This window comes from Desmodus rotundus, chromosome 13, assembly GCF_022682495.2.
Source record: "Desmodus rotundus isolate HL8 chromosome 13, HLdesRot8A.1, whole genome shotgun sequence".
In the NCBI taxonomy this organism is placed as follows: domain Eukaryota; kingdom Metazoa; phylum Chordata; class Mammalia; order Chiroptera; family Phyllostomidae; genus Desmodus; species Desmodus rotundus.
Window position 1 is genome coordinate 12,197,995 of NC_071399.1, and position 14,882 is coordinate 12,212,876.

The 14,882-nt window shown below is 43.2% G+C and overlaps 1 protein-coding gene across 2 annotated transcripts in view; it reads left to right on the forward strand.

Moving 5' to 3' along the window:
- Window positions 1-14,882, forward strand: part of MTMR7 (myotubularin related protein 7) — a 77,595-nt gene that overhangs the window by 27,234 nt on the left and 35,479 nt on the right. For both annotated transcript variants that reach the window (XM_024562735.3, XM_045197168.2), the window contains 2 exons: window positions 5,126-5,283; window positions 11,952-12,080. In XM_024562735.3, the coding sequence (XP_024418503.2) occupies window positions 5,126-5,283; window positions 11,952-12,080 (287 nt within the window). The remainder of the gene's footprint in view (window positions 1-5,125; window positions 5,284-11,951; window positions 12,081-14,882) is intronic.

Sequence of the window (14,882 nt, forward strand, 5' to 3'; positions counted from 1 at the left end):
GAAAATCAGTCCTCCCCTGATTTTGAAAATACACACTTTTTCTTAAAGATGAAATTTTGGGAATCAGGTATTAGATTAGCCAGAGATCAAAGAGGGCTCTGTGTGTGTGTGTGTCTGGTGTGTGTGTAGAATACTTTGAATTCTAGCGGTACAATATAGCTCCGTGCTTAGTCACCAACACAAATCACATATTTTCAGTTTCCCTTATGGACAGAGCTAACCACAAGGTCCTGTAGAAGATGATTTTTTTTAATTACAAAAGAAAAACCATTTGAGAGTCCATTTAAGTCAAGGCTTACAAAGGAGACATTTTCAAAGCTCTCACAATTCTCTTCCCTAAATTAGGATTTCTGGGAGAAGGGTAAATCAAATGACTAAAAAAATTGGCAAGATTTTATTGGCTTGCCTTTTGTATGAATTAAGAATGGTAAGAGTTTGGTCATGAACTATAAGGATTCCAGTAAAAAAAAAATAACAATGTAGCCCAATTCAGTAAGCTCCTTAATTCTCAGTAAAGAAATAACTTCGGGTAAAATGATGGTATGGCCCAAATGAGAAAATAAGTTCACCTCATAGCCCCAAAGTACTAATTAGGAAATATATTTTTCTGATTAAAAGGCCCCTATTGCTCAGAAGGCTTCCGTTTTTCCCATGTTCTTTCTTTTCTCCTCCAATTTGCTTCCTGCGGTTTATTTTTATACCAATTATCTTTCCTTCTGTAGTGTCTGTGGACCTTTTAACATTTAAACTATGTCTTTTATTTCCCCATTTTTACTAAACTATTTTTCAGTTTATCTTAGTTTCCAATTTTTCTGCTATTCATTATGATTTTTAAAATCTCAGAATTAATATAATATCATTTGCTTAATATAATGTTTCACTGTCTTTAAGTCATTGCAGCTGAAGCAGGTTTCACAGTGGTAACTTCCTTTTCACTGATGGTACTCACCTCTGGGTCCACGAGCTCTTCTCCCCTAAGTCTTAGTCTCCCCCATCCTGATGTTTAGTTTCAACACTTGTTTGTTGAAAATAAGCAGGAATGGTCTCACTAGCTTTATTTTAAGTATGTGAAATCCAATAATAGCTGTGTTATCTTCACCTCCCCCTTTTAAATGGTTTTCAAGTTCATTTATTTTGAGTTGCCCGAATTAAGCAGGCCATTTAGAGCAATTTAGCTTTCAGTGCTTACTTTGGTTCTGAAACACCCGAATTTCTGCGTCCTTCTCATGGCTTTTCCCTTCCCTCACCTGGCCTTCCCATTCTGCTGATGCTCCTTCATGTTCGTTTTTCCTTTCAATTTTTTAAAAATTGTGTAAGGGAAACCACCAATAATGTAATTGTGTTATTCAATAGTTATATTGGTTGTTACAAGTTTTTTTTATTTTTAAAGTCCTCTTGATTTTAATATTAAATTACTTTTTCCCTCTTAGTGAGTCTATAGTAAGAGGAAATGCCACCCCTTCCAAATATTGTTTTCATCACCTTTTGCTGGATGCTTGGCAAGCAAACTTGGTTATTTCTCTTTCCTCCCTGAGTCCTTGTTTTACCCCCAGCTCTCGTCTTTGTGGCATGAACACCCTTTCCCCTCTCTGGGGAGGGAAGAAGCAGAGGTTGGATGCACAGACAGGGACATGTGTGGGCGTGGTGGTTCCAGGATGAAAGAGTCTCCTCTCAATGGAGTAAAAGTTGAAAGAGTTTCCCCTAGAGGGCTGCATCTTCTCCAGGAAGTAGGAGGCAGGATTACCTGAGGGCGAAGGGTTGACGAGAACCACAGTACTGAAGGGATCTCAGAGACGTGTGCTCCCCTGTGTTAGTGAGGAACGGCCGTGCTACAATGTTGGTGGAACACCACCAGTCAACACGCTGTGCTTGGGTCCGGCTCCTGCTGTCTCCTTAGTCCTGAGACACTGATTTGGCTTTTCTAGAAACATAGCCAAAGTGCTATTCATTCTGAATTGAATGTGGTATTTCAGAAACTGTCATTATTTTTTCCTGAATAATAGCAAAACCTTCCAGCCTGTCTTTGTGTAACAATTATATGATTTAAGTAGGTCAATAAAATAAATACTGGAATAACTTACACTTCACCTTCTCTGAAAACAAAATTTAGTTAGAGATGTGCATTCGGTTTACTTCCCCAGGCCAAGGCGTGTTGAGTATTTTTTGCTTCTAGTTGGAGGAGCTCCCCTGTCCTCCTAGTAATTAGGCCCTGGGGGCATGGCCAGGCTCTTAGGGGGTGTGGCCATCAGTGCACCTCCTCTTGAGACCTGTGGTCACTGACAGCTAACATGATTGATGTTGGGTGTGATGCCCAGACTTGGTGATGTGAAAATCCCGTGGAGTATGTAACATGTCTGTTTTGAGAGTGGGTGACAGATCAGGGATTTGACCTTCCTCAAGTGGATATTTTGTCAAAGTTCAGATTCTGTAAAGACTGGAGATTTCTCCAGCCCTACTCTTGTTTTTAACTTACTCTCCCACCACTGACTAAACATGCTGCTAGGTGTTTTGCAGGAGAATGAGGGAAGGGGAACAGAATATTGTGAAAGGAAAATATTCAGTAAAATTTATGACTGTGTTAATGGTATTTTAATTTCTCTGATCCTCAACTGAAGCCTTCTGCTGGGCCGGCCTCTGGGTAGGAAGCTTGCCTGCATCAACAAGACTGTACTTGGCTGACAAGAGTGTCGGTTTCTCCGCCCTCATGTAGAATTTTACTTAAAGTGGGCTGGAGGTATGGTTGATCACCCCTTTCCTAAAAAACAACTGAGAGCAAAAATTTCACAGTTCCAGTAGAAGTCCATTCTAATGCCTCCCAGTCCAAGAGTGATCTTCTTCATGCCTGTTACAAATTATTCTCGCTTTAATTTACATCCAGTATCCTTGCCCCTTCCCAATGACCACCTGCCTGAGCCCATGCACAGAAAACTCTCAGTAGCCAGGTTATATTTCTTCTTCTACCTTTAAACCTATTTGTAAATATTTAAGCAAGGGAACTTAACTTCCGTTATTACTCTGTATTCATGAGCTCTTCTCTCATTTGGGGAACTGAGGCTTTCTCAAGAGATTCTTTTGGCATATTAGACAAATCGCATTTGTGGTTAACAGGATGCTATCGGAAGCTTGACTCACGAAAATGGTACATAGAGCTGGAAAAGATGTGTCCGTGTGAAGACAGCTGTTCCCAGAACAGCATCTCAGTCTTGCATGTGGTCTGCCCACTAGAGTACAAGGAACACTTTTTACCGAAGGTGTCTGCTTGGTGTTTGTGTGTGCACGTGCCTCTGTGTGTGTGTGTTCTCATCTGCTGGAATCACCCGTATTCCAAATTTTGAAGTGTAGAAATATGGCATCAAGAGAGACTGAAATGGAACGTAGCTTATCTCACTGATACACCTCAGTCTTTGAACTTCATTTCTACAAAAAAAAAAAGTGCGTGTCTGATGAAAACGTTCAGTACTGCAAATGTGATCCTTATCGTTCTCCTTCCTTGTCAATGAGCGGTCTCAGTAGCAATCGCTCTCCACTTGAAACGGAGCTTTGATCTCTGGCTGCCTATGTGCTCCTGTAGCGTCTTTACCGGGTCTCCAGGTACAGGGCCTTCAGGAGCATTAAACTGTCCACACTGATGCTTCAGCATATCAAGGAATAAATGTGGGACCTGAGAAAACTGAGTGGAGAAAGGAATCTATTGGAGAAAAACAGGAGGACTCAGGGTATGGAACGAGGAGAGAAAAGATACAGAAGTGGTCCATCTGGGCAGACGAGAGAAGGCTCTGCCTTACAGGAGCAGTGTGGGGGGCATTAGGGACATGTACTGAACAGCCAGATCACCTGATTTAAATCCACTCCCCAGTGACTTGCTGTGTGACCCTGGGACATTCCTCAACTACCCTATACCTCAGATTTCTGCCTATCAAATGAGGCCCATCATGATGCCTACTGGATGGGTTAATGCATTTAATTAGCACAAAGCTAGGCTGAAACAAGGGTTTGGCGAGTTATCAGCCATGATTTACAATCACCAGAAGGGCTTAGATGTACACTGTCCAGTAGGGTAGCCACTGGCTGTTCGCAGTTGTTGTAGTGCGAAGTGTGGCGAGAATGAACTAAGATGAGCTGGTAAGAGTGGAAGACACGTGGACCTTCAAAGACAACACAAAAGAAAATATACGAAGTATCCATAAGTTTTATATTATGTACATGTTGAAATAACATTTTGGATATATTCAGTTAAATAAGTTAGTAAAATGAATTTCATTGTTCCTTATTAGTTTTTTACTGTGGCTACAAGGACTTTGTAAGTGGCAGGCATGCTTGTTTATATTTCTGTTGGAGAGACAGCCCTGGACTAGATGCTGCCCACAACAAAGAACACCATGAGCAAGGAGACCACATCCCAGATCCTTTTGGCGAGGGTGGGGTTATGTGTCCGGCCTCACGGGCATAAAAGGCAAAGATATCCGGGCAGAACTGGAAGAAGAATTTCGCTCTGTATCCTTCAACTTCCCCCTCTTGACCAGGGTGCCATGCACTGGGGGACTATTTTTTTTATGACTCCCATAAATATTGTATGAGCAGCATAACCGTGACATTTATGTAGTCGTAAAAAGTTCAAATGTTTTCAGTGCAAATATATAAATATATTCTACAGTTTTTTTCAACTTTTTTTTTTTTTTAATACTGTGAGCATCAAAATGTGGCATTGGCCTGGGCATCTGCCACCTCCCAGCGGCCCTTCCAAACCCAAGCTAAGGAGTCATAAACTTGATGTCTGATGAATGCATGCCTTCTTAATTCATATTTATGCTTTATACTTTGTGTGGTCTGGAAAATATATTTGCTTTCAAAAGCAACTTTTAAAAAAAGCACAAGATGGAGAAGACCTTGTTTCTAAAATGAAAGAAGCTCTTGCAAAGTTGAGTGTAGTTGTCCCAGGTCTTCCTGTTGTGGCTGGGAGGAGGTGGGCCACCCTGCCCACAGAGATGGGGCACTCCTGGGTTCCCAGGGGCGAGGAGCTGGGCTGACGTCTCCCTGTATTCCAGCCCAGACAGAGGTGCTTTGAAGAGATTTGGCTCTGGCTTTGGTTGAGCTTGATTAGGCTTTATTCTCTCTTTCCTTGCAGTTAAATACGAAGAGTTATACTGCTTTTCATTCAACCCCAAGCTGGATAAAGAAGAAAGAGAGCAAGGCTGGATGTTGATCGACCTTGCTGAAGAGTACAAGCGCATGGGCCTCCCTAATGATTATTGGCAGCTCAGTGATGTGAATAGAGACTATAGAGTAAGTGGAGGCATTTCACTTAGTGAAAGCCGGGTCCTTAATCCCAATGCAATCATGATTTCCCACAGCTTAGCCTGACTCCTGCTTGACCTCCTTCATTCTCGAAGCCCCATATAGATACAGATAGGTGGATTTCTATGTCCTTCTTGGTTATTGCTGGCTCTAGTTCCTACCTGCTCCTAGAATCAGAAAGTTTGAACAGGGGAACCTGGGAGACCGTCTCCTGCACACCCTCCCTCTAATGGATGAGGAAATGGAAACGCAGACAGGCCCAGGGCAGACCTCATGGCCAAGCTTTTTGGTGGGAGAGCCGGCCAGGCCCTGTTCTCCCACCAAGTCTTTTTATAGCCCAGTGAGTGATTAGTGGGGAAGTCACAGAGACACTGATGGCAGTTTGGCACCAGCTCTGCTCTGTACTGCCTGAACTCTTGATTGGTACACAAGGTCCCCAAGAGGCTTCCCTAGAGAACTGTGGAGAAATGTGTCCACCCTTGCAGGAAGGAGTATGGAGAGGAAGGGAAGCAGGAGTGGCAGGATTAACCCCACGTTCTCTCTAATGATGGGCTTGCAAATCAGTGTTGGTTTCCCTATTCACTTAAAAAAATACGTTAAGTGATGAAAGTAATGTACGAACATTGCAGAGAATTTACAAAAAAGACAAAAAGGAAAACACGCCTACCACCCCATTGCCCTAACATTCTTCTATTAAGTTTTAAAATGCTCTTTCAGATGTTTTTCTCATCTGCATAATTTAATAAATTCTTATAGAACTAATGTATTTCATTGTTTAAAATTGGAAAATGTAGAGGAAATGAGCCATTTAAATATATATATAACAAAAATGAAGCCATACTATAGATTGTATTATTCTGCCAATAAATATATTTTATAGTGTTTATTTATTTTTATATTGTTTAAAACATTATATAATATCATATCATATGACTATAACAGTCAGTCTTCCTATTTGCAATTTTTAGACATTTAGTTTATTATTATTTTAAATAACATAGTGAGAACATTCTGGTAAGTATACCTTTGCTATGTTAAAAAATCTTTTTTAAAAGAGAGCTTCCTATAGGCACAATTTCTAGGTCAAAAGGTTTAAACAAATTTTTGGACATAATGCCAAAGGAACTGTGGGAAGGTTGCACAGGTTATGTAAACTCTGGGCGGTTGTGTACGAGAAAGCTTGGCAGCTTGGTAGTGAGACTACTCACTGAGTTTGATGTGCATGCTTTGATTTTTTTGATTTGTAGCCTCCTATGTGCTGATTGACCATTTATATCTTATCTCCTGTTGATGGACCATTTCCAGGCATGTGTTTTGAATCTTGATTATTTCCTGCATCCAGCTGTAAGGGTTTTCCACATTGCTACACAGTACGCATGCCAGTCAGTTAAATGACCATGTAACATTTGAGGAAATGAAGGTACCATCATATACTTAAGTACTCCCAATCACTAGACAGTTAGATGACTCATTTTTTATAACCGTGTGAATTTATTAACTGATCATGCAGTTAAGTTTGAAGGCACACCAAGCTGTTTGCTGGGAGATGGATCTCAGGGTGGCTTTATTTGCATCCCCTTCATTACTAGCCCGGCTGAGCTTGTGTTTACTGGCTGTTCACGCTGACTCTCCTGTGACTGGCCTAGTCACATTTTTGATCCTTTTTTTCCATAAGGTTGTCTCTTTCTTACTGATTTGTAGAAGGTCCTTAACAAATTCTAGATAATCGTCTGTATCACGTATAGCTGTTGCGAGTATCTCCTCTGACAAGATATTTCTGTCCTGTTCTAGGGTGTCTTTTGATCATCAGAAGTTTTTTCTTTCAGATTTCATTTATTTTTAGAGAGGGGGTAGGGAGGGAGAAATAGAGGGGGATAAATGTCAATGTGTGAGCAAAACATCGATCAGTTACCCCTCGCAGGCCCCCAACCAGGGACCTGGCCTGCAACCCAGGCCAGTGCCCTGGTGACCTTCCTACAGGACAACAGCCAGCCCACTGAGCCACGCTGCTCTGGGCCGACGGTCAGGAGTTTTGAGTTGTCTGTCTTTTCTATTTTGTTCATGTTTTAGTATACTGTTTTTTAAAAATGTCTAGTGTTTTTGCTAACAATACAGTTTGACACTGTAAAATTTCAATAATTACATTTGTATTAATTATGGGTGTTACAGCTTTGTAATAAATCTTACTGGTCATGTCCTTCTATATTATTCTGAGTATCCTGAATTCATAGATTCATTGGGATACAGTGGATGCTTCTATGATACTGAATTTTCTTCATAGTTACAGTAAAATCTAACAACCATAACCTTACACTGTAAGTAGACCTTTTGGGGGCTTTTTTGTCTCACTCAGTGTGAAGTATCTGGTTAATGTAACCAGATAGTTGGCTCTCACACTAAAGCCAAACTCTGCAGTGAATTTTTAGTCTTACAATGAAAGGAAGGAAAACCCAAGGTTAGCAAAGAAAATAGGAATTGAATGTCCTTATTTTTTTTTAATATGACACACCCTTGGGTAAGGAAGAAAATTTTGTGGAATAATATTTTCTTGGGAACACAGGTTCTTCCTATTTTCAAATGAGATTTTCTTCTTCTGGAACCAGACCACAACATGACTCACATTTAGTCACTGAAGCTCTACACTGTAGAGACTGCAAAACATGAGTTACTTAGCATTTCTTCTCCAAAGTAACGCACAGCAAACCCAAACTAACAATACACAAATTGTGTTGAAACAGAAAAGGTGAAAACCCAGGGAATTTTCTGATTATACAACTGCCATTGAAATAGGGAAAAAAGATGATATGCCCTTATTTATTACCAATTTAGAAATAGTTTTACAAGTTGGTTCTTTCAAAAATTTTTGACTAATTCTCCATTCAGGAGGTTATTACTTTGGCTTTAGACCTCATGTTGGAGACAGTGTTTACTTTTTTCTTCCCTCTTTTACGGGAGTCGTTTCTTCTTTCTCACAAATTCTTTGAGGTAAGAGGAGCTGGCAGAGTCACCTGATGGGGAGGAAGCTGTTGTCCATGGTGGAAAAGACACCACGCGCAGAGTTCAAACTCAGGTGCCAGAGGCAGTTCTGCCAGTTTCTGTTCATCATCATCATCACCGCCATGACCATTCCTAGTAACCCTATTTATCAGACATGTGAGTGGTGGTCTGACTCTCTCAGGGAGGATTTTCTTCTGTACCTAACTCCCGAAATTGTCTTTATTTAAATAACACAATTGCCATTCATTGCTAGGTTACAATTTTAATCTATTTCTCTTGGAATAAAATTTAAAGTGTAATCCAAACCAGTAATTTTTTAAAAATCTTTTAAAATTTTAGTTCTCTACAGCTATGTTTTATGTGTTAGGTCTGATTTTATTTATATGTAAATCATTTTTATGCTGCTCATGCTCTCCTTCATCTCCTCATTACATCACAACTTCCTTGAAATAAATTTTACGCCCTAAATGATGAAGAAGAAAGTTATCTATGTAGATATATCTCAGTTCCTGACAACAAACTCTTAGCTCAAAGTGCTCCGTTAAGTGATTGGTCCTCAGCAAACACAGATATCTGATTAAGATGCCTTGGATGGCATCTCAGTTGGCTCTTACCTTGCAATGGAAAGAACATTTACTACAAGATCAAGCCAACAAAGATTAGGCCTTGAGGCCAACAACTCTTTTGTATTTATTACTTTCCTAGCACCTAACATAATGCCTGGAACATAATAAGTATTCTTGTTAATAATAAGTAAATAAGTAAAACTTGTATAGTGAGTGAAAGAATTACCAAAAAAGATTCATCTTGGCCAGGCCAACCAAGACATGCAGGCATTCCAGACAGGCTGAATAATTTAGTGGAGGACAAAGAAGCTTGCGTTCTTACTAATAAAAAATATGCAGAAAGCATTTTAACTTAATGCACTTTCATTGCTAAGGCAGTCAGTGTAAAGAAAATTCCAAAGAAAAGCATTTTCCGCTTGTCTACACTTCTCATATCCCCTCCTAATTTTCATGGTGATTTTCCAAACCACACGAAATTTTGGGAGCTGCTTGTCATTTCACAAGTTGGTGACATAAATTGTACTGTGCTGTTCATTCTTCACGGTCAGAATTTTGACTATAACTGTGTGAGCTTGTTGCCAAAATGACGGTAGTTGCTGCCCTCCAGACTTGTTATTTTAATTTCTACTTGAAAATGCTGTCTACTTTCATGACAGCAAGATTAATTTCCTTTTTTCCAGCTTGGTTAGGAAGTTGTATCTCGAAACCCGTTAGCGGGCACCGTGAGTCTGACTTTTTTCCAAAGATGTTTCAGCTGCAGTTAGAGCTTCCTGTACAAATACTTATCCGAATGCTGCGTATTCAAGGTCTGGCCCTTGGAGTCTTTTCCCCTAGACCCAGGGCCCTGGGAAAGCAGGAGTCCCTGGACCTGGCAGTGTTGTGTTCCTGGAGGGGAGGCCATGAAGCCGGTGCGAAGCTGACCGCTGTTGTCTGGCCTCGGGCTGTTGCGCTCTTGGCCTTTGCACCTGCTGACCACAAAGGTCTGCCTTCCAGCACTCTGTGGAAAGAGTGAGCCCAGGAACTATTAGACCCTGAGCGGATAGATACCCATCAGGTCCCTAAGTAGGGGGGGCTGAGAGTATCAAGGAGAGTGGCCTCTGGGTGTCTACCTTGTCTGTTGGTGCCACCCCAGAAATGGTACTCATAAGGGCTATGGCCTGGGCCAAGCTAAGCAGTTTTTGGCTTTGGGGAGCCATTAGAGGACCTGGCAGAAGCTCCAGAGTTCCTAGCTCACCTCTTGCTACTCAGAAAGGCTGTCTGTAATAAGCATGTTGGGGCATCTCTCCCATTACTTCCTTATTTTTATTTCACTTAATCATAAATAACTGCGATTCCTTAGTGTTATAAAGAAGAAAGTAGGTAATCCCCAACTTACTGAAAACCTACCAATTTCCTTTTTAAAACTGTTATTTTAAGAAAATGTTGTTAGTCTGATGGAGTGACTACATGTCTCCTGAACCTCAGACAAGCAGGTGTGGTCTGTGTAGTAAGGTCCTTGCTGACCGGCTCAGGGAGTGTCTGACACCAGAGCGTGGGGAAGGGAGCCTGGTGTCTTGTGGCCGGGATTCCATTAAGAGCTTGCTGGGTCCAAGTGGGCTGGGCCTTTTGTTCTTGGAAGGGGATTTTCCTCCACAGCTGCAGTGCCAGAACCCACGTTAAAGTCTGATAAAATTCCCTAAAATGTCTTTGACAAAATGCTGAGATAACACTTCAGGCCCTTTTAGTTTATCCTGCTCGAAGTTGTTTGCCAATCTGGTGACAGAGACAGTGAGGGCAGGCAAGGGCAGACAGCACCATAGACCAAGGTAAGAGCTCTGCAGACATGATCTCACTTGGCAGCGGGGGGTGGGGAGGGGGAGTTTTATCCCCTTCAGTCCCATCTTTCCAGATTAGAAGTGGGGACGGGGCAAGTGTCAAGACTGAGGACATGAAGATAAAGCATTCCCTCCACCCCTTTTGTTATACTTGCTCAAGAACTCCTCTTGAACCACCCAAGAAGATGCTTGACTTCCAGGAAATATCCAGTTGCTTTGGCGAAGCCCAGGGACCAGCCCCCTAAGCCATCTTCACATGCAAAAAGATTGACTGGCTGACATCAGAGCAAAATGTGTTCATGCAGCATATCAGCTGCTGTTGCTGCTGCCACCGCTAACACTTCCAGCAGACCTAATGGTTTATGGAGTCCTTGATCATGGGTGTTACTTGATTCGGTCCTTACACCAACTCTGTGGGATAATATTTCTGTTCCTGGTCAGCTTTAGAGATCAGCAAACCAGAACGTAAAGTGCAGTTTGACTTCCTGAAGGTCATGACGTGGCGCATTAGGGCCAGATTCTAAATGGCTGGTGTCCGACTAAATTGCAAGGTCATTTGAAGGTGCCAGTTGCCACTTTGGGAGTCATTGTCAGGGCTGCACAGAGAAAGCAAATCATTTTTACCACTTACAAAATTGACACATAAGAAACAAAAATAAAGCTGTTATACTGTGTGGTAGGAAGTCAGAGCCGGAATTTCACAGGAGCCGGAAGCTCAGAAGGGAGGCTTTCTGAAGGAGGAGGAATGGGGTTGGACCGTGCAGAATGGATGAGATTTGGGGAAGTTGAGGGAAGGAGTATCTAGGGAGGGCTCAGAGGCACCCCCTGCACGTTGTGTATGCGGGGGACAGAAGGGTGACCTTGGGACTTCACTGCTGGTGCTTGTGTTTTAGGAAGCTGTCTCCCAGAGTTAGGCTATCTTTCATTCAAAGCAGGCCGCTAAAGTTTTCTCAGATGCCAGGATGCAGAGTTGCAAGTTGTCCCTTTTTGATGAAAGAACTCATTTGTCACTGTCTTGCCTCCCACGAAGAGCCTTTGGAAGGGACAGTATAGAAGGCAGGATGCTGAAGCCTATCTTGCTTCCTTTACTCCTATTTCCTAGAATCAGCAACCCTTCATTCCTTTGAAGGGGCTGTGGGTTTCCTCAAAATAGCCTCCTTGTAACTTTGTTAAGAAAATGTAAATACACAGCCTATAAGTCTGGTGAACAAAACTTCTGGTGGCCGTTTGTGAAGCCTTACTAGACTGCCTATAAACCCCCTTGCATTTTCTGCGACAGGTTTGTGATTCTTACCCTACCGAACTGTACGTCCCAAGACCGGCCACAGCACACATCATAGTGGGGAGTTCCAAATTCCGGAGCAGACGGCGGTTTCCTGCCCTCTCTTACTACTACAAAGATAACCACGTAAGTCCCGAGGCATGCTTTTGTTCTGGGTGTTGCTTCTCTTGTGTTATCATCAGCAGACATTCCTAGTGGCCTTCTGCTGTGTGCATGTGTTTGAATTCTCCTTAGAGGCACGTGGATATTGCTGTGTGTGGTATGAAACAACGCAGCCTTGCTGGGACCTTTGCTCATGGAAAAGTTGACCTTCCATGTTGACTTGACAATAAAGTAATGGGACAGAGTGGGAAACTACCTAAACTTTATCATCCAAGTGAGCGCTGGGGAGGCGCTGTGCTCGTCCAAACAGATCCTTTGCAACACCTACTTTTGAAAAGCCACCCCCACCCCATCCACAGCACCTTCTTTTTCTTTTTAATGGCACATTTTTGGAGTATCCTCTGCATACGAATTCTTTGTTTTGGGAGAGTGGGTTTTATTTTTTTTATATTATTTGTAAATGCTAGAATTAGGTTTGTCTGCCACTAACCAAGGAACAGTGGCTGAAACAGGATAGAGCTTTATTCTTTCTCATGTAAAACTCCACAGCTGGGCGGTCTGGGCCCGGTGTCCTGGCTCTCCACCATTCACCTGTCAGGGACCCAAGCCCCTGTCCCCTGTCTTGTCTGCCGCCCTGGGGTTTGGCCCTCATCGTGTGATGTAAGAGATGAGTTTAGTGCCAGCCGTCACCTCCACATGGTGCACTCATGGCTTCTTGGGGATGGTTTCTGAAACTGTCACGTGACACTTCTGCTCTCATCTATTGGTCCGAACTGCACAGGACAGTTGAGAAAATACGGTTTTATGGGTAACCATGTGAACAACTAAAAACTGTAGTTCCATTTCTGTGGAGGAGGAGAAAACAAATTTGGAAAGACAAGAATGGTCTTTGGACCCACTTATTTGACTTGAGCCAGAAGCAGAAGTTTGGTTCTCCAGCTAGACAGTGCAGCTCTGGATTCAAAACTGAGGCTGTGCACAGCTGCAGTGGGCACGCGAGTGTGTACGGCATCACGCACCTGTGAGCTAGGAGGAAGGTAGGGTCTGTGTCAGATTCTAAAAGGGGGCTTCTGAAGCTGTCTCAAGCTATGCCAGAGGGAGCAGCAGCCTTCTGTATTGCTCTCTTAAAAGGCAAATATTCGCTTAGCCTTATAAGTGCCATTGCTCAAAAGGCTATAAATTGTCTTCTTTTTAGTTACTCTCACTGCTCTGAAATGGGGTCTAAAGGAGGCAAGCATTTTATTAATGTTCGTATTATTTGATTCCAACTATATTTCAACCTACCCAGAGCAGGAGCAATGGCAAAAGGCAAAGGAAGGTGTAAATCTCCTTTTTTTAAAAAAAAAGCTGATGGAATGAATAAGGAATTTCATGATGTTGTACTTGAAATTAGGATGCCAGCGGCATTTCCCCTTTTTGTAGCATCCATTGATAAAGAAGTAAGAGAGCGGACCTTTTGTTCTTCTGTTGTGAAGAGGTAGGGATGCGCTGGGTATTTAAAGAGCGAGCAGAGTGCCTGCCCTGCTTGTTTTTTTCTGTTTTTTTTTTCTTGAGAAAGGGTTTTCTGTGTTCTCCCTTGTGAGGGTCATGGAGAGCGAGTGCGTCATGTCTCAGAATAGGGAGGAGTTTTCAGCCCTGGGCCCGCAGAGCCCGGCTTCTTCACCTTGCACCTCAGACCCTCACTGTGCCGCTGAAGCCCTGTGCGCAAGTCTTCAACTGGTATCCAGGCCTGAAAATGAACTCCTGCAGCCATCAGTTCTCATTGAAAACAATCGACTTCCTGTCTTTCAAACATTGAAGGCAGACGGTACTTCCAGTGTCAGCTCTTCTTACAAGGTGCAAAGCAGAGAGGTGTGTCTAAGCATTGCTAAACGACCTGGGCACCCAGGGAAACACTCACTGTGCACACGTGCCCCTCTGCCAGTTCTGACCCCTCTAGAGATGAGAAGAAACAGGCGCCCAGACTAAGCACCATGGGAGCCGTGTGTGGGGACTTGCTTTCCATCCATGGGACGTAACTTGCCCATTGTACCCCAACGCCTTTTGGTCCCTACGCTCCTTTCACCTTTTTCCTGGCTCTTCCGCGAGCTGGCTGTCCTCTTATCCAGGTTCAGATTCGGGTCTCTTTCTCCTTGACATGGGCAATTGGGCTTGTGCTGCCAAATCCAGAATTAAACAAGCCTGAAGCAAGTCTGCTGTCTGGCCCTTTGCTTTCCTCCCGCTCTCCCCTGCACTGCCCCTCTGCATCCCGCCCCTGCTGCAGCCCAGAGTTCCTGGAGCCACCCCGGCCGTCTCCCCTCTCCTTTACAGAGTGGTACTGGCACCTGCAGACAGCTGCCCAGCCCTATGTCCAGCTGTTCTGTGCTGCTCGGTCCTGCCCCAAGATCCTCAGCTGAAGGATGGTCTAGTTCGTGAGCAACATCCCCGCCTTCTGCAATGTAGAGTGCCAAATTCACCTCTTTATGGAGAAACTGAAACCCTAGCTAACTCGCCCTGAATTGAGCTTTAGGGACAGTTAAGCTGTGCTTGGACTCAGAGCTGGGATGCCTTTTCCTAGAGAGAGCCCTGCAGTGCAGGCACCCTGAACAGGCTCTGCCAGGACCGAATTCAGTGAGAGCTTCCCCTGCTGAGCCTGCCCAGAGCGAGAGGGCTCTCTTCCTCCTGCTCACGGTCCGTCACCGCCTCCACCCTCAAGCACAGGGACTCACGGGCTCAGTGTAGACTCTTTGACTCCTTCCTATATTGATTATACTTGGTGATTTGAGTTTAATGTAAATGTTAACATAAAATCTAAATCCATAAAAGGTACTTTGCCTCAAAGTATAT